General features: G+C 29.4%; 3 protein-coding genes and 1 non-coding gene across 4 annotated transcripts; 3 read left to right on the top strand and 1 right to left on the bottom strand.

Moving 5' to 3' along the window:
• The first annotated feature begins 461 nt into the window (after positions 1-461).
• Positions 462-1,151, top strand: LOC148547325 (uncharacterized). Its single transcript, XM_088495385.1, has one exon. The coding sequence runs from the start codon at positions 462-464 to the stop codon at positions 1,149-1,151; it is 690 nt and encodes a 229-aa protein (XP_088351511.1).
• Positions 1,152-4,744: 3,593 nt separating this feature from the next.
• LOC107614444 (HSP20-like chaperones superfamily protein) lies at positions 4,745-6,320 on the top strand. The gene is made up of 2 exons (XM_016316652.3): positions 4,745-5,124; positions 5,801-6,320. The coding sequence occupies exons 1-2, from the start codon at positions 4,815-4,817 to the stop codon at positions 6,079-6,081; spliced, it is 591 nt and encodes a 196-aa protein (XP_016172138.1). The 5' UTR covers positions 4,745-4,814; the 3' UTR covers positions 6,082-6,320.
• A 758-nt stretch (positions 6,321-7,078) lies between these two features.
• Positions 7,079-7,151, bottom strand: TRNAA-AGC (transfer RNA alanine (anticodon AGC)). The gene has a single exon. It is a non-coding gene; the product is annotated as a tRNA-Ala (tRNA).
• A 4,911-nt stretch (positions 7,152-12,062) lies between these two features.
• Positions 12,063-17,421, top strand: LOC107613520 (kinesin-like protein KIN-14N). The gene is made up of 17 exons (XM_016315562.2): positions 12,063-12,621; positions 12,776-13,044; positions 13,184-13,328; positions 13,424-13,533; positions 13,649-13,768; positions 13,883-14,065; positions 14,623-14,832; positions 14,920-14,994; positions 15,074-15,220; positions 15,310-15,448; positions 15,565-15,674; positions 15,768-15,929; positions 16,022-16,242; positions 16,383-16,464; positions 16,545-16,649; positions 16,763-16,867; positions 17,073-17,421. Exons 2-17 carry the CDS (start codon positions 12,847-12,849, stop codon positions 17,250-17,252), a joined length of 2,292 nt encoding a protein of 763 aa, XP_016171048.1. The 5' UTR covers positions 12,063-12,621; positions 12,776-12,846; the 3' UTR covers positions 17,253-17,421.
• Positions 17,422-19,643: the final 2,222 nt, after the last annotated feature.

The raw sequence follows: 19,643 nt of genomic DNA, 5'->3' as shown, positions 1-19,643 counted from the left end.
TTTTAGCGGCTGGTGTAGGAAGCCCTTCGACAAGTGACGATATTAAGAACTTATGGAAAGAATTATGGGGATGTCAAGTCCCACAAAAAATCAAGATGTTCTTATGGAAAGCTGCCCATAACATAGTGCCAGTGTATGCTAATTTGTATAAGAAAAAAGTTACTAACAGCCCTATGTGTCCCATTTGTTTGCAGGAACCAGAGACAACAGAGCATGCCATGCTATTGTGTCCATGGATTAGAGCAGCATGGTTTGGATTCCAGGTTCAATGTAGCCCAACACCACAGACAGTTACAAGTTTCGGCGCATGGATGCTTAAACAAATAGGAAGAATTAGAGAAGAGAGGAGAGAAAGTCAAGATAGGCTCATCAGCAAACTAGCTTTCCTAATATGGGAAATATGGAAATCAAGGAATCAGGCAGTTCACTAACATGTTAGCATCAATCCAAAGACTACTATAATGAGAGCCATACTAATGGAACAAGACTTCATAGATAAGAAAAAGCAGCAAAGAGTAGAGCCACAGACAATTAAAAGGGACAGGACTAGGAGGATTACCTGGAAACCACCACCATTGAATTGGGTCAAGATTAATGTTGATGCAGCATATAACAAGAGCACTGGAAGTGGAGCAATATCAGCAGCAGTTAGAGATCACAGGGAAAAATTGATTACCGATTCTGCAGTAAGGATCAAGGCTAGTTCAGCACTGGCAGCAGAGGCAATGGCAGTTATGAATGCTCTGATAATATCAAAAAACATGCAAATGGAAAGAGTAATCATTGAGACTGATTCACTTACTTTGACACAAGCCGTCAAGTCCAAAGGTAATATAGGTGAAATACAACCTATACTTCAAGATATTAATTTGCTGATGGAGAATTCCGACAAATGTGGTATGACGTGGGTACCCAGAGAAGGTAATGTTTTAGCTCACTCCATAGCTAATTTGGCTGCAGCAAATAATCTAGGATCTCGATGGTGCTTGGAACCGCCAGAGACAGTCAAGATGATTTTGAACAGAGAGGTAATAAGAGTAAGTCCAACGATTAAAGAGCAGAGCACACGCATATATGCAAGCAATTTGGAAACAGAAGTTAATAGAAAAGGTGAGAGCAAAAGTGGAAACCAAGGTCTAGTTGGGAGATAAAGGAACAACAACCAAAATTTACAGCGGAGCCAAATCAGAGCTGATGACTATGGCACGGTCAACGGGAGTATCTATCGGCAGCATCAGGTAGACAATGATCAAGAGGGCTCTCTAAGAAGTGTAGCAGAGATTGAAGTCACCCCAGTATATCAGTTTAGAGAGAAGTCACGAACTTCAAGCCATGGCCAAGATGGAGTTGTAGCTAGTGGTGATGAAGGAAACACGGTGAGGAGTCCCAATGACGACGGAGGATAGCCAGGCAACAACACAAAGAGCAAGTCGACTCGGTAACGATGAGGTGTAAGAGCAGCATCTTCTTTGCATAGAGAAGACAACAATGCAGTGTTGAGTTTTGGGAGTGTCATCCATGAAAATGGAACGCAGCTGCAGCAAGCAATTGTGGGGAACAAGAATTTCAATACCGGGTCGGGTTGGGTTTTGGGGTGTTTGGTCTGGGCCTTTTTTAGGCACTAGACAATGACAAAAAAAAAAGATAAATATTTCTTTTTCTAATACTAAAAATACTAATTATTTTTTCATTTTTTTGTGACTATTTTACTTTTTTATTATCCCCTCCTCAAAAAAAAAAAAAAAAAAACTTTATCATAAAAAACGTTGTATCACACCAATGACATCTGTCTCCTTTCTCCTTGTATAGAAGTGTTGGAGTTAAACATAATAAAAAATTTTTAAATATACGGATACATTAGTATTTCAGTAATTTTTAACTATTAATTTTAATTTTATTTATTATAATTAAGATTAATGATTAAAAATTATTGAAATATCGCTATACCGTACATTTAAAAATTTTTCAAACATAATGTATTTCACTGCAGAAACTTTCTTGGTTTCGTCCACTCAAAAAATAAAAGTTAGTAGAATAAAAATAAAAAACAAAACTTGTATATGTTATTTTTAATTTCAATACATTTACAATAAACTTCCTACCATAAAATACTTATCAAACACACTCCAAAGTGACCTCCAATTCCATTGGCTTGGAATTCTAATGTCCATGAAGTAGATACCGAACATCCCTTATTCCCTTTCCCATATATGATGAGATGCTTCCTAATGCTAAAATGTTATAAATAATAAACAATAATGCCCTAAGGCTTCATCAGTTATCTCCCTTCTCTAGCACTCAAATAGCTCAATGCCCTTCATTCTTACCAAATAAAGTTATTATATTATATATTAGAAATATGCTCTTTTAGATTGACAATAATATGCATCAAAGATAATGGACATCCATTACCACTGGCTAGGCTTGCCATGATTCCTTTCACACCAGCTTTTTCTATTATGGTGAGGCAAATCATCAAGAATCTTCATCAAGTTAATGGATTTTAGGGTCAATGAAAAGAATAATGACAATTACACAATTACTTTGTTTTTGTTTCAAAGGATGGTTCAAATAAACGTCAAATTTCTCATGAGAAGAGTGAAAAAATGAATCACTATATTTCAATAGTTTCATTTTGTGGAATTGAAATATTGAAAAGGAAACCATTGATTTTCCATGTCCTGCTGGCATGTGACAAATTAAACAATGGTATATAAATCAGCTGAAAATATATATTGTCAGATTAAAAGAAATATTTAATTATTTTGTTAGTTTTATAGTTTGATCAAATTTATAATTAAATTTTTATAATTTTTTTAATTAAATTTTTATACTTATTTTAATTTTGTAATTAGATCACGATCAATGTAAAAATATTAGAGTTAGCGAAATATCTTTTTATAAATTAAAGATACTTACAATAAAAATATAATTAAATCTTTGATCATATATTTTTTAAAAGAAATATTCTGTTAATTTTAATATTTTTATATAAAAATATTTAAATATAAAATTACAAATAATTTAATAATCTAATTAAAAAATATATAAATTTAATTATAAATTTAATAAAATTATAACAACTAATAAAATAATTAAACTTAAAAAAAAAACAAGAAGTAACTTTTTGTCGGTGCTCAATAGTATGTGCAAACAGTAATCTTCAACTAGAATTTCTATATATTCAATAGAAAATAAACTTAAATATTTCTTGGACTTATTATATCAAAGCCTGCCCTTCTTAATGAATCCATTGATTGGCAAAAACTCTTGCTAAAATATGATTTAAAGTTATTATTAGTAAAATTTTTTAAATTTTTTAATATATGTATAATATATATTAAAAAATTTAAATTTGTCATTCTTTTAGGTATTTATTATCAGCTAGACCTTTATAGTTAAAACTTTAAAACGAGGATTCAATTCTTTATAATCATCTCATGTAAATGTAGCACATCTTCACTTTTGAAAGGAAAAGTATAAGTAAATAATTTTTAATCAGTTAATTTTAAATAATTATAATTAATAATTAATAATTTTACATTTTTAAAAAATAAAATTTAAATAATTATTAATTAATAATAATTAAGTATAATTTAAAAATATTTATTGACTTATTGTTAGGTAGATCTTTATTAATTATTTAGCAAAATTATTTTTAAAAAATATTGATATATTTAAACTAAAAGTTTCAGTAATATTCTTAGAGAATCAACAACGAATCAGCCAATTTTAGCCAATATACTAAAAAAATTCATTCATTCAAAATGTTTTTGAAATTATTATTATTTTACTTTTTTTTTCTCAACACCATAATTTTACTCATTAACACCACCGTCAATCGACTACTGTTGCTCTAAATCCTAAATTATATATTTTAAATTAATTTTACTTTGTTAGAATTTTAAATATTCTTTTACTTAAATTTTAAATTTTTTAATGTTTAATTTTAAGTGATAAATGTTGGCTACAATAATGTTTATTATGGAATCTTGATTTTCAAGAATTTCTCAAATTACACAAATGTTAAGATTCAATATTTACTTTTCCTTGCATTTGCTTTATATTTTGAACACTACATAACTTTCTATGTTTTTCACTAACAATAGTGATCCTTAACATTTTACTAAAAATTAAATGTGTTTAGAATTTAGTTAAGCTTTTTCATCTCATTCAAAATTGCAATCCACTTTTTCAAACGTTGCAACTTTTTGTTTGGTTGTTTTCCTAATTAATCCCAACTAATGTCTATTTTGACCCTAAAACCCTAATTCTGCTTTCAATTTCATCATGAGATTTTGGCAAAGGCAACGCCAAATTCAAGCACATACTAAGTTCTGATTGGTCAGCAAGTAAGTACATAAATAACTAGTATAAAAAAATTTGACTATAATTGTAGTAGTAATAACTAAATAACTAACTATAATATACATAATAATCAAGCCATAACTTTTTCATAACTAAGGATTCTCCAATTCTGCTACAGAATCCATCTTTTGTCAAAAGATATTGACTTGATTAGTATCCTTTTCCATTTTTTCCATATCTTCAATGGTGCTATACAACCAAATTGCAATTTCTCTTTAGAAAGGAAGAAAGATCTAGAAAAAAAAAGAAGAAAAAGAAAAATATTCTCTTTTTTAGCTTTACAGCCCTCCAAATATGCCAAAGGAATTTGTTCCTTTTTTTTTAAATTATTTTAATTAGATAGCTTGATTGACACTATAAGAGAAGAAAATGCCACAAAAACCTCTCTCTTCATCAAAGAGCTTCCTCATAGCTCATTATTCTTTTTTTTTTTCTTTTTCTTTTCAATGGCTAGTTCCAAGAGGCAAATTGAGGTTCAAACAGAAGATCAAACACCACATAAATGGTGCAAATCATTGGGAGAAGAGGTTTTCAAAAGATTCTTCAGCCAGGCTAATCCAACAGTGCATAAGGTTTTTGGTGATGGATCATTATTCAGTCCTATGTTGTTTGGGAAATTCTTTGATCCTTCTGATGCATTTCCTCTTTGGGAGTTTGAGTCAGATGTGTTGTTGTCTCATCTTAGGAGCAACAATCAAACCTCTGTTGATTGGTCTGAGACAGATGATGGATACATAGTAAAGGCTGAAATACCAGGTAACACAAAAGAATCATGCCCTCTTTGAGTTTACTTAAAATTTAAAAATAATTCGGTTGATGATTGTTAGAGATATAACCATTTATGTTGCTTCTTCCTATCAGCTTAAACTTTCGAGATGAGTGTTTTATGACATGGTATCAAAACTCTATGTCCGAAAAGTCTAGAATTAGATCCTTTATAAATCCTAAAAATGAAAAAATAGCATAAGACAAATAAAAAAAAGAAAAGAAAAGGCCTATGGAAAAATCAAGCAAACCAAAAAAAAAGCTCTTGCTTGGCTTAAGCTTTTGGGATGAGCGGATTCATGACAATGACGATCTAAAGAGTTTGATTACTTTTCAAATTGAACATGTGTGGAACATAGTATGAAACGGAACCTAAAACCTTATGAAACAGCTCCATCATGTAAATGAATTGAACTTAGAGGGTGAATACCGAGTTTCAACATATTATGTAAAATCAGATTAAGTTAAATTTCATCATATCACTTAATCTTAGAGGAGATTAGCATATACTTTCACAAATAGAGATGTGTTACACAATATTGTCTAATATCAGGGGAGATTAATAATTTACAAGAACAAGAACAATGGTTTATGAATGATAAGGCCTAGTTTAGTTATTACTACTTTATTAAGAATTTCTGTGACACAAGTGATTTCTGAAAAACAGGAGCAGGGAAAAGTAACAACATTCAAGTGCATGTTGATAATGGAAAAGTTGTGGAGATTAGTGGACCATGGAAGCAAAGAGAATCATCATCAAAGTCGTCATCATCATCATCATCACATGACTGGAGGTGTGGCCATTGGTGGGATCATGGATTTGTAAGAAGGCTTGAGATTCCAGATGATGCTGATTTCAAGAACATTGAAGCTCACTTATACAATGACGTTTTCTTAGAGATACAAATCCCAAAGACCAAAAGGGGTACCATTGCTGATGTGGCCTAAAACCAAAGTTTCAATGCTACTAGAGTTTGTTTACAATCCTAGTAGTAACAACTTTTTATGCAAAATTGATACTTACATTTTGACATTTAACAAACTTGTTATTATAACTCTCATACTTCAATCTAATGTTACTATATCAGCAAGCTTATTCTAATGATGTAAAATATAAAAATATACACAGAAGGAAGGGAATAAAGATAAAATTGTAGTGTATATAAGATGCACTACTTTATATCTTCTGAAAATGTTGCTGCTGTTCATATTACTTTGCTCTGATGGGAGAGTAATCTCAATAAAACAATTTAGAAGATAATAATATATTGTATAATGTATATGAAGCCATGACCAATCTCCAATTTTCAGAAGAACAAGAAGCAAATTTATATTCAACATACATTCATGTCTGAATCAAGAGGTTGTTGAAAATAGTTATTGTTAGGTGAGACTCATGACATTTGCTTACTAAACCGTAATTTTTATATTATTACATTATATTCGAGTAAATTGATTTAAAAAATGTTACAAGAAGCAGAGTGCATGCATGGAAGATTATTATCAAAACAATAATACTTGTATATTAATAAGACATTAATTTTATGTGTCTAATATCATGTAATGGTGAAAAAAGGAAGAGGGTGTGGCATAAATAATGGACTTGCATAGTAGCATAGCCACTCCCACCAGAGTCAAAAGGAAAATGAACATTCAACAGCCTTATTAATATTATGAATGATAAGAGCCGAATAAACAGGTTAATTATAGGATTCATGAAGCAACAATGATAGTATCTGTTGTAGACGCAAATTTCACCCCAAAGAAGTGAGTGGCATTAATTAAATGTTTGTTTCGTTTGGCACATTAAATTTGTAATCACCATTTGTAGAATTGTAGACTTGTCACTCATGACTGAGACTACTCAACTGTCTAAAGGTGACTAAGTAAGTAACAAAGAGGAAGGTGAAAAAACAATAACACCATTAGAATTAGAAAATAGAAATGGAGATGCGGGGTATCGATCCCCGTACCTCACGCATGCTAAGCGAGCGCTCTACCATCTGAGCTACATCCCCGCTTTGATTATTGCTACCTATACGTTTTTAGATCAATTTAATTTTACTTAAACTTTTTTTCCCCAAAAGTTTTGAAGGCCAAAAAGAAGCGAACAAAAAACCAGACACTAAACCACAGACTAATTCTCATACATGACATTTGGAGCATCCACTAATCTGCTACACCTGTTCCCAGGCCTGCAATAGTGCAACCAAATTTATGTACTTTGTTACCATATTTAATTAGCCTAACTCACTTTTGTCTCACTCTACATTGGGTAGGTTTAAATAAGTAGTTAGGCTAAACCAACTTTTTTTTTATATAATAAAGTCAACAAGTCACAAACAAGAAATGAAGAAAATAATTAATGCTATATATGGAAAATTTTTAGCCTAAGGCCATTGTATATTATGGATCCAAATGATAAATTACAATGTCAATATGGAAAGTTTTATTAGGTGGATGAGCAAAGGTATACTCAATATACTTACCAAACCATAGCCTTGCAGTTATTATTCCTTACACCTAACTAAAGATATTGGTAATTTGGTAGTATTGTTTTGAGAATTAAACCTCTCTAGTCTCTATATATTTCATAAACTTAAGCAACAAGAACAGATCAGCATTGCTTAATTAACAATCTAGCAAAGCAAATTACTCATGTTGCTACTAGCTTATTACTACATTATTTTTCAGTTAAAAATAGATACACTACAACACTTTCTTGCTAGTAATATTATATATATATATATAATATTACATCTTTCATTTTTATTATTAAAAGTAACGGATAAGAAATTAGGAAAAAAATTGTTAATTAGTGGAAGAAAAAAAGAAGTCAATTAGTGTCGACTCAAGCAAAATAAATATAAGAAAAAAGTATTAATTAGCTTCTTAATATTTTTGTTAAAACTCGAATCATTCTCTAGAAGATTGATTGGCCTATTTCGAAAGCATAAGAGCTAAAACGTGCATAACAAAATGTTACAAGGATAAAATACAAATTATAGTTATACTATAAGCCTTGCTTGAATTACTCATTAAATTTCGTAGAATTGTATCTTCCTAACTATTGCGAAACTAATATGGCGTGTAATCAATATCAGTGTCTTATTTTCTGTACATACAAGAATTTCTTGAACAATAGTTGCCACGCAATAAATAAAATGTAACACATATATACGTACTTTGATTGTGCAATTCATAGGCCTAGCTAATGGAATATGATTTATAATCTTAATTATTTTATCCCATTAAAACTTTTGCCGACACTAGCTAGATAGACCAAAGGGCAAGATCCGAACATCCAGATAGAGGAAGATTGTGACACAAAAAAGAGAACCTTTGATCTTTATTCTTCTTAACATATACATGGAAAATGATGTGCACTACAATATTATTGTTATTCAAAAATGCTATGCACATGTAAAAATTAATTATCACATAATTTTGTATAAATATAAATATTTTTTAAAGTTAATTATTTATTTGATATTCGAAAGATTTGGTCGTTGATAAAAAAGTTCTTGAAAATTATTATTGATAAAATAATTCTTAAATAATTTAAAAATACGACAAAAAAATTTAATAAATATACTTTTGTAAGTAATAAAAGAACTTTTATATTTAACAAACAGTTTATCAAATAAATCTAAATTTTTGTGGTAACATTTGAATAAATATTTAAAAAATACACAAGAATTTGGAATAAAATTTAATCTTTAAATTTTTTTAGTTTTCAAAAAAATATGATCATTCACAATATATATTTTTTTAATTTACTTGACAAAAAATATCAAATTTTAAAGTTGAAAAGATTTTATTTTTCTAATAATAATTTTAAATTTTTTTATTAAAATTTACTTTCTAAAATTATTTTTTAAATATATATTTAATATTTAGTTCTTTATACAAACGACTAATTTAATAGTTAACTTTTTTTATATATATACTTAATTTGTTTGATTACTATTAATGTAAGTAATTTTAATTCAGCACGCACAGGACAAAATGTTTTTATTATTTTAATTTGTGCCATATGGAATTATGGAGGACTATAAGTCAATTCCATGAAGGCATGAAGCATTATTTGAAGAATAAGGGAGAGAGAGAAAGAAAGAAAAAGAAAGGGTAAGGGTCATAGGAAAAGGACAAGGAATGAAGCTGAGTACCAACAAGAACTGAATGGAACCACCACCAACTACTACCTTATTGATCATGATGCCATGCTAAATTGGCTAATTGCTAATGCTATTATTATGTGCATGCTTTATTTCACTTTTTGATTTTCCATTATTGTGCTAAAGTTGGCAATTGGCATATAGAAAAGTTGGGTTTGTTAAAAATATTTCTGGGGGAACCTGATGAAAGAGAAAATTATATTCTTAACTCACATCTGACGCAACAGAATATTTTAATTACTAAGTAATTGTTTTTAGATTTCCATGCAGTTTGGCAAAGTTTTGGAATCGGAAACACATGATGAGAACTGAAGTATAACAATTCTTTTTTTTTTTTTTAAATAATAATCTTGAACTTTAGTTTTGAGTGAGAAAAAAATGGTATTAAATGAGTTACAATAACTGAGAAAATTGTTTAGTTAAATTAGCAAGTAAATATTATTTTTCAATATCAGCTAATTTTTTAAATTTTAAACTTTTAATTCTATACCTTGAATCCTAAATTTTATATCCTATAAAAGAATACAAAAATAATAATAAAACCTTGTTCCACTAAGTGGGGTCGACATATTCTATAAAAAGAATAAAAAACAAAAAATAATTTTATGTAAAATATTGATTAATATTAACTAACAAAAAATTAATTTTTTATACATATTCATAATCTTTGTAAAATATTTGATATTTGAACATTATTATTAGAACATCTAATATAAAAAAATACCCATAATTAAAAAAAAAAGAAAAAACAAATGTTATGGAATTAGGGCAAATTGTGTTGGATCCTGGTACTTCAACAGTGTGAGGAACTTATTTTTTATAATTATTTATTGCTATGTTTATAGTTAAAGAACATTAAAGTGGCCTTGTTTTATTTATTCTGTACAATGTATGTCACCATAGCAATGGGAAATGTTCTGTTGTTCCTGCAGATTTGGGCGGGGGAAACAATTAATTTTTGGATCGAACTACTGTATGTGTCATTTTACCTAAGAAAATGGCTCCTAGCCCCCCTTTAATGGGTACAAAGATATGTGACTAGATATAATAATAATAATAAGGCCATGTTTTCAACATATTTAATGTCTTATTTATTCTCAAATAATAGCAATAATCTTATTGCACTAATTAACCACTGTTCATTTTCAATAACTTTTACTTGTTTTATTGATATACAACTTTTTTGTTTTTTTTTTTCTTTTCTTTTCTTTTTCGGTATGAACTTCATATTAATAGCACTTTATATTATGTATCATTATTATCTTTCTAGCTAAAATTACACTCAAAATAACTAATTTGAATTAATCTAATAGTTAGTTTATTAATCTATTTAAATAAGTGTTGAAAATTCGAATTCTTTCTTATACATATAGTAATTTATTGACTAATAGCAAATTCTTAAATAAAATTCGAATCTGCGATAAATTAGTCATTGATAAAAAATACTATAAAAAAACAAAAAATTACATCTCAAATAAATATTGAAATAACTCTAGAACATAACTTAGCTATTTTTGTAAAATAAGTAAATAGAAAAACATTAGATGATGAATATTTTTTATTAATATTAGTTAATATTTTGCATTAATATTTTATTTTTATATTATTAAAATTTAAAATTTAAGATTTAAAATTTAATATAAAATATTATTATTGGTCAAATAATAATAAAAAATAATAAATTTTGTTGGTGGTATAAAATTGTTCGATAAATAATTATTACATCAAACCATGTAAAAGATAAAAAGACAATGTAGGGAAGCACCTTGGCCTTTGGTGATATATATTCATTCCATTTCCACAGATATAAATTAAAGGTTCATTTCTTATTATCGAAGCATATAATAACAATAGTCAATAATGCACCAAACCATCATTTTCACATTATTTTCGTCGCCCCATGTCTATTACATAGTCAATTCCATCAATAAATAGGTTACATGGCTTAGCTCAATTTATCCCTCCTTAGGGTTGGTTTGAAACGCACCTAGAGCTCGCTTTTGAGTAAGCTTTATTTATGACTAACTAAAAAAAATATACATTATAAACTAAATTCACTATATTTACTGTTAGTTAGTGTTGCAAGTGTGAGTAGTGTTGAAGTTAGTCTCATATCAAAAAAAATAGAGAAGAGTGAGGAGTTTATAAGATAAGAGATCCATTAACTTGATTTATATCATTCAATGCTCACCTTTTTTTCAATATAAATATTTAAAAATATAAACCATGTCATATCTAATCCAATAGAAAAAACAAATGAGTTAATTTGTTTGTGTTTGTCATTGTTTGTAAAATATATGTTTAATATGTATATTTTATAAACATTTATAACTACTATATTTTTATTTATTTATATATATTTTTTAATGTATGTTTGGTTATTATAAAAATAAGGTAAGAATATAAATAAATTTCATGAACATTTTTTTTATAGAGTTTATGCATAAAAAGTTCAATTACATTTTTACTTTTCAATAATAACCAACACACCCTTATAAACTATATAAAACACTAAAATAAAAAGATTTTACAAGCTCATAAAATAGATAGAAAATGTGTTATGTGTTTTTGACTCACAAAAAAAAAAAAAAATTTGTAATACTATAAAGTATCAAGGCACCCCATATAACTCTTAACTAGACTCATACAATTACTAAAACATACACATATATAAATATGAATATGGAACATTATGATTATAAATACAAAAACATTATTATGAAATAAATGAAATGCATGGGAGACCGAATCATACACGTGAATACCACCACCACACAAGTTCAAAATTTTTTGAAGGGCAGTAAAATCAAAATCTATCTATTCATCTTAAACTAAGATCCCAACTGACACACAGTACCAAAACACAAACCACAACACAACACAGATCTGTATAATCTATTGGAAGCTCAGGGACCAAGATTTTGAACTCATTAAAAAAATTTTTAAAAGGAAATTAGAAGAAAAAAGTCTTCACCTTTTTCCATTTTTTTCACCTCTTTCCCTTCATCTTAAGCAAGTACTGTTCCCTCTCTCTCTCTCTCTCCTTCTTTTTTCTTCTTCTTCTTCTTCTTCTTCTTCTTGGAACATCATCTATCATCTATCAATCTCTACTTGCTAAAAGCAACGGCTTTGATATATTTTGTTAGCTTCCAACACAATCCATGACCCCACAGTACTAGTCTTAGTAGTGTCTCTCTCACACTCTTTCTCTCTCCTTCATTGTGCATATGAAGAAGTTCAGTGGTTAGGGACCTTCAAAAGGGTCACCATGTACTAGAAACTCCTACCCCTTTCAAAGCTCTTACCAAAGGTACAATCTTTCTTCATTTCCCATGTTTTATTTTCCATTTTCAGCTTAGTTTCATTCATGGATAGTTCTCATTTCCTCACTCTAAGTTGAAACTTTGAAACAGAGCAGGGTTGTTAAAAATGTGATCTTTTTTGTTTGTTGTGGTTTTGTTTAGTTTGTGGGTGATGAAATCCTCGTAGACAAAGACCAAGAGAAGCTAGTAGAGCTGAAAAGGGTTCAAGAAAAATGGTGGGGACTCCTATTAATGGAAGAGCAAGGCCAGCTTTTGCAGTTGTAAATGGTGGACATGATCAACAACATGGCCCTAGTAGTGATCCACCTAGCAATGCTGGGTCAGATTATGGTGTTATAGAGTTCACTAGAGAGGATGTTGAAGCCTTGCTAAATGAAAAGTCCAAAAGGAAAGACAGATTCAATTATAAGGTTAGTTAAGATCTTGTTGTTTTAAGCTCAATGCTTGTTTTGGTTAATTATTTGAGTTTGAGACCAAAGATGGAACCAAGATTCTTAGTTGTTTTGGTAACCATCATCGTGTATTAACACTAAATTTGGGAATTTTTAGGAAAGATGTGAAAACATGGCAGATTATATAAAGAGGCTTAAGGTTTGCATAAGATGGTTCCAAGACCTTGAGATAAGCTACTCATTAGAGCAAGAAAAATTGAAGAGTTCATTGGAATTAGCCCAGCAAAAATGCATGGAGATAGGTAAAGATTGTGTTTCAATTTTCTTCCATTTTTCCTTCTTTTGAAAAATCCTCACTAAGTTGTGTACTTAAGTGGTTAGATTCATTTAATTACAGAGTTGCTGCTCAAAATCAAGGAGGAAGAACTGAATTCAATTATTGTGGAAATGAGAAGGAATTGCACTTCTTTGCAAGAAAAGTTAATAAAGGAAGAAACAGAAAGATCAGTAAGTTAGATTTTTCATCTCAGTGGAATTTCAAGAGTGAATTGTATTATGAAAACTTGCAAGGGACATTTTTCAATCTCAAACTTATACTTTTTATTCTCTTTGTAAACCCAAGGCGGCAACGGAATCTCTTGTTCAAGAGAAAGAGGCTCGGATTAACCTTGAGAGGTCTCAGACTGCACTAACAGAAGACCTCAGCCGAGCTCAGCGAGAGCTCGAAAGCTCAAATCAGAAGGTAAAGTAAAATTACAATCACAATCAACTAAGAACTTCAATTCTTATGAATTATTCCTAGAGATGTCAAGAATTATTTGTGTAACTAAATGTCTTCATCAATGGAGTTCTGCAGATATCATCACTCAATGAGATGTATAAGCGGTTACAAGATTACATAACAAGCTTACAGCAGTACAATGGAAAGCTTCACTCAGAGCTTTCTACAGCTGAAGAAGAACTTAAGCGTGTAGAGAAAGAGAAGGCTACTGTAGTGGAGAGCCTCACAATGTTAAAGGGCCAACTTACTTTGTCTATGGTGAGTTTTCTTTTGGTGTGTGAATTATTTCAATGCAGAACTCAAGTAGGTAAAACAGAAATCCATGGATTCTTAACCAATACCAACATGGAAACAACTCTTTTCATAAGCACAGAAATGTGCAAAGTGTAACTTTTATTGATGAAACAGATTCTAAGGAAGAACCTTAAGATGTATCCATTGTAGTTTAGATGCACATGATACTTCTATAATAGCTTGGCTATGATAGATTTTGAAATATCTTTTATGTTTTTGATTGACCGGACCATATGCTCATTGTTGGTCCTGCCTTTTTGTTCCTCGTTGTGAGCATGCACATTCCCAACCATTACTACATGCATAACTTAGCAACATATGATCAAATGTGGGAGTTTTTTTTGTCTCTAAAGAGAAGTTATGTCATAATTATTTTGTGCAAGTTTGTGCTGTTTTTCTAAATCTTAACCATAAGTAATGTGGATTCTAGATTCGTTATTAGTATCTTTCATGAAATTCTTGATAATTGTTTCACTTAACATGCAATCTGTACCTTATTCAGTTCCATTTTTTCTTTTTAGTCTTCTCAAGAAGAGACTACAAAACAGAAGGATGCTTTGACTATTGAAGTTACAACTCTTCGAGGAGAATTGCAACAGGTAAGAGACGATCGTGACCGCCAGTTATCTCAAGTGCAAACTTTGACTACTGAATTAGCAAAATTCAAAGATTCTTCAGAGAAGTCAGGCTCTGAACTGGGGAACTTGACTATAAAAGCAAGTGAACTGGAGGTCGGTTTTATATCCTATTTTTGTTTTCATAAATATCACAACTCGGAGCTGCTATATAGCCATGAGGTGTTTGATTTTCCTGTGCAGGCGAAATGTGCCTTGCAAGATAGCAAGATAAAGGCATTACAAGAGCAGCTAGAAACTGCAGAGAAGAAACTGCAGGTAATGAGGCATAGTTTTCAATGAACATGGTAAAAGTTTCAGACTTATGATATGATGTTCTTTTTCTTCTCCTTATCAGGTTTCTGATATATCTGCAATTGAGACAAGAATAGAATTTGAAGGCCAACAAAAACTTGTAAATGAGTTACAAAGACGCTTGGCCGATGCAGAATATAAAGTTATAGAAGGGGAGAAGCTGCGGAAATCGTTACACAATACTATTTTGGTAATTTACTTGGCCAAAACAATAATAAGAAAGTCTAAAGTCCAGACTTTACCTTATTAAATTTTAATCCCTCCACTTCATTTTAACAGGAACTTAAAGGGAATATCCGCGTCTTCTGTAGAGTTCGTCCTTTGTTACCGGATGAAGGTTGTAGCACAGAAGGAAAGATTATATCTTATCCCACATCCATGGAAGCTGCTGGTCGAGGCATTGAACTTACTCAAAGTGGTATGGCTCGTGGTGCTGTCATCGAAGTTGTTTCTCTTCTTATTCTTGCATGCTTTGTTTAGTTATTTTAGTTATCATTTAGTTGTGTTATATATGTTGCTTCTTTTCTTAATTAGGCCAAAAGCATTCTTTTACATTCGATAGAGTTTTCGCACCTGATGCATCACAAGAGGAAGTTTTTATTGAAATTTCACAGCTGGTGCAAAGTGCTCTTGATGGTTATAAGGTAATTTCTGTGTTCTTGCTTGGATGCATACAACTTTAGCAATTAGAACTGTTGATTCTTTGGAGTATGATCAATGAACATATACTTTTCCAGGTTTGCATTTTTGCCTATGGTCAAACCGGGTCGGGAAAAACCTATACAATGATGGGCAGGCCTGGACAGCCTGAGGAAAAGGGCTTGATACCTCGCTCGCTAGAACAAATTTTCCAAACAAGACAGGCTCTGCAAGCCCAAGGCTGGAAATATGAACTTCAGGTTATATATGAAATATACTAATTCAGTATTTTCTTTTCAGTTTCTTCACTTATGCTTGATGTCTAAGTTTTTATTTCGAAACTCTTTTATAGGTATCAATGTTGGAAATATACAATGAAACGATTCGCGATCTGTTATCTACAAACAAGTCATCGGATGCAGCTCGAGTAGAAAATGGTACTCCTGGAAGTGGAAAGCAATATGCAATCAAACATGATGCAAACAAAAACACACATGTCTCTGATCTTACAGTGGTGGATGTTCAAAGTGTAAAAGAGGTTGCTTTTCTTTTGAACCAAGCTGCAAATAGCAGGTAATTAGTTCATAAGGTTCCTTCTCCCATTTCATAGCCATGTTTTACAATGATCTTCACTCCTTTTACTTAACCACTCCTTGTAACATTGGCAAAACAGAATCGATAACTATTTCTATATTTCTTTTGTTTCCTTTTAGATCTGTGGGGAAAACACAGATGAATGAACAATCTTCAAGGAGTCATTTTGTGTTCACGCTTCGAATATACGGTGTTAACGAGGTATGATGCTTCTCTTATAGTAATCTGAACCTTGATTCATATTCCAGTCTTAAACACTGACATTCACCTGATTGTGATAGAGCACTGACCAACAAGTACAAGGAATCCTGAATCTTATTGATCTTGCCGGGAGCGAGCGTCTTTCAAAGAGTGGATCGACCGGGGACCGATTGAAAGAAACTCAAGTATGTAAAGCCTTTCTTCCCCCTACCATCTTTTTCCATATACTTCAGCTTTTATTTATCTAGTTGTTTCAAATGATGGTAATTGTAATTTTTGTTTTTTCAATTGTAATTAGGCAATCAATAAAAGTCTATCATCATTAAGTGATGTTATATTTGCCTTGGCCAAGAAGGATGACCATATTCCATTCAGGAACTCAAAGCTTACATATCTACTTCAGGTACTTTTCTAGTTCTATCTTGTGTTCTCTAAGCCTGTGTTTCTTTATATTTGAAGACACACACACATATATATAGACACTGATGTATATAAAATACATGTAGTTTGATTGGTTGTTAAGACACTAAATATATGTAATTTTTAAACCCCTTGATGGTGAATACCAAATTCATGAATAACATATTTGAATACAATGATTGTGACAGCCATGCCTAGGTGGAGACTCAAAGACATTGATGTTTGTGAACATATCTCCAGAGCAGAGTTCAATGGGGGAGTCGCTATGCTCACTACGGTTTGCTTCAAGAGTCAACGCTTGTGAAATTGGTACACCTCGCCGACACATCAATGGAAGAACCTTTGACTCACGCTTGACCTATTGCTAATCGTCTTATATATATTATATACTTAGGATTAATCCCAATACCATAACCTATATAACTTCTTTCTACCCATCAAATTGCTAAATCTATGTAATACCAATAATAAACCAAAATAACTTTGATTCTAACATCTCCATATATATATAGTTTGTATAAAAATCAAAATTACTTAGCTTTCTAGTTTTTTGTTCTTGGTCGTCGCCCAAACACAGAGACTCGGGTTGGGTTCAACCCGCCAAGCAACACACAGACAAGTCGGTTCTACCGGAATATAGTTTGGGCTTCGGCCCTGTTTCATTACAAAAGAAAAATTAACGGATCAACCATTTTCAAGTACTTTTTCATATCCCAAAAAACAAAGAATTAAAAAATCCAGGTAAAGCATTAAAACAATTCCCTCTTGTGGGAAAGTTTTTCATGATGCATCTTTTTATTTTACATTTTTCTGAATGTGTTCGTAAGTTCGTTCAATGGCTGATCACTTTTTCTTATATCAATATTACCGAATCAGTAAATATTAAAATTTAAAAGCATATAATTTATATTTATTAGAATTTACATACATAAATCAATACTGTTTGTATTTATATTTTTTAGAATTTACATACATAAATTAATAAAATTTAATTGTCAAAAATAATTTAATATTTATATTAATTAAATAATGACAAAAATATTTAAAATTATTGACCCTAAGAGTTCCTCTAAAAATAAAAGAGAGTTTTTCATGCTTGTTTGTCATGAATAAATTTCATTGTAATTATACTCGAGATTGTGATTATTTACGAGTTTACTCCGAACAAATAAAATTTATAGAAAGAAGGTATTTGAACACTTAAATAGATGTTTCGCAACATTTTTGTACTAATTACTGAATCTATAATTAATGACGAATTTAAAAAATGTTGACGGTAAAAGCAATATATATATATAATATAATAATAATTTTGTTAATAAAAATATTATATGCACATAAAAATCAGTTAATAAATTATTTATTAATTATTATATATTTGTGTATAAATATATATATATATTGTTTAATTTATTTTTAATGTATATTTTATATTTTAATATATATTTTATACAGGTCATTATTTTTTATGTACATAGAACATGATTATTATTATAATTATATTTTGTTATTGTAAATATAATTAGTCTTCATATAATAACATATAATTTATAATTTATTATTTAGGTTTCATATTTTAAAAAAATTGAGTAATTTTTTTCTTAACAATACAATTAAAATATCTCTCTTTTATATACATATTAATAAACAATTATTTAAAAATTTACTTCTCATACAATTAGAAGCCAACTCTTATTGATATTTATAGTTGAGAAAATTCTTTTAATTAATAAAATTGTTACGGAAAAAATTAAAGCTAATATAAAAAAAGATTAATAATCTTTCGAGTCGATTTCTAAGAAAAAAAACATCATTTCATTTAAATTAAAAATTAATTATTTTAATAAGTATCTAATATAAAATTCTTAAATTGACTATTAAATACTAAAAATTGAGTAAAAAAATATTATAGAGACAAATTCAATAATTAATAGAAATAAATAAATATTATTATCATATATTACTCAAAAAATTTCAAATTGTGATAGAACTCTTGTCTTCACAATAATACACGTACATTCATCTCTATCTACAATAATAATAAATTGATCTGTGGATTTTTTTTTATTTTATACTTCTCATATTCTCTACCTTTATATTTAAACTAGTTTTACTTAATCAAACACCGATTTAGGTTTACAAATATTAATATAGAGTGGAGGATTATTTTAGTTCCAAACTTTTGGACAAATTTTAATTGAATCTTTAATATTTTAATGTTTTATTTTAGTGTAAAAAGGTTTTAAACGAGTTTAATATTATTCTGTTATTACATTTGACACCAACAATTAATATATTGTAAAACCAATAATTTTTTATTTCAATATGTAAGTAAAATCGATTTACTAGCTAACAATCATCAATGCAAAAAACTTTTCTTTTGATTTTTAAAAGTTGATTATTAATTGCTAGGATTCGGATTTTATAAAAAAAAAAACAAAAATAAATATTATAATAATATTTTATTTATATTTTTTTAACACATAAAAATAAAAAAATTTTAAATTTATGACTTAACTAATAATTCATGATATTCACTCTGTTAATTATTTATGTCAATTTAATAATAGAACAATATATTAAACTTATTTAAAATTTTTTAAAATAAAAATAAAATATTTAAGATATTAAAAATTAAATTAAAATTTGACCAAATTTTATAGACCAAAATAGTATTTTACAGATTTAATATATCTTCGCCCTTTATACGTACTTAAATAACAATGATAATATATACACGTATCGCATTCGTATATATA

This window comes from Arachis ipaensis, chromosome B8, assembly GCF_059453495.1.
Source record: "Arachis ipaensis isolate K30076 ecotype BB chromosome B8, ASM5945349v1, whole genome shotgun sequence".
Lineage (NCBI taxonomy): Eukaryota > Viridiplantae > Streptophyta > Magnoliopsida > Fabales > Fabaceae > Arachis > Arachis ipaensis.
This window is presented reverse-complemented; position numbering and strand designations above follow the sequence as displayed.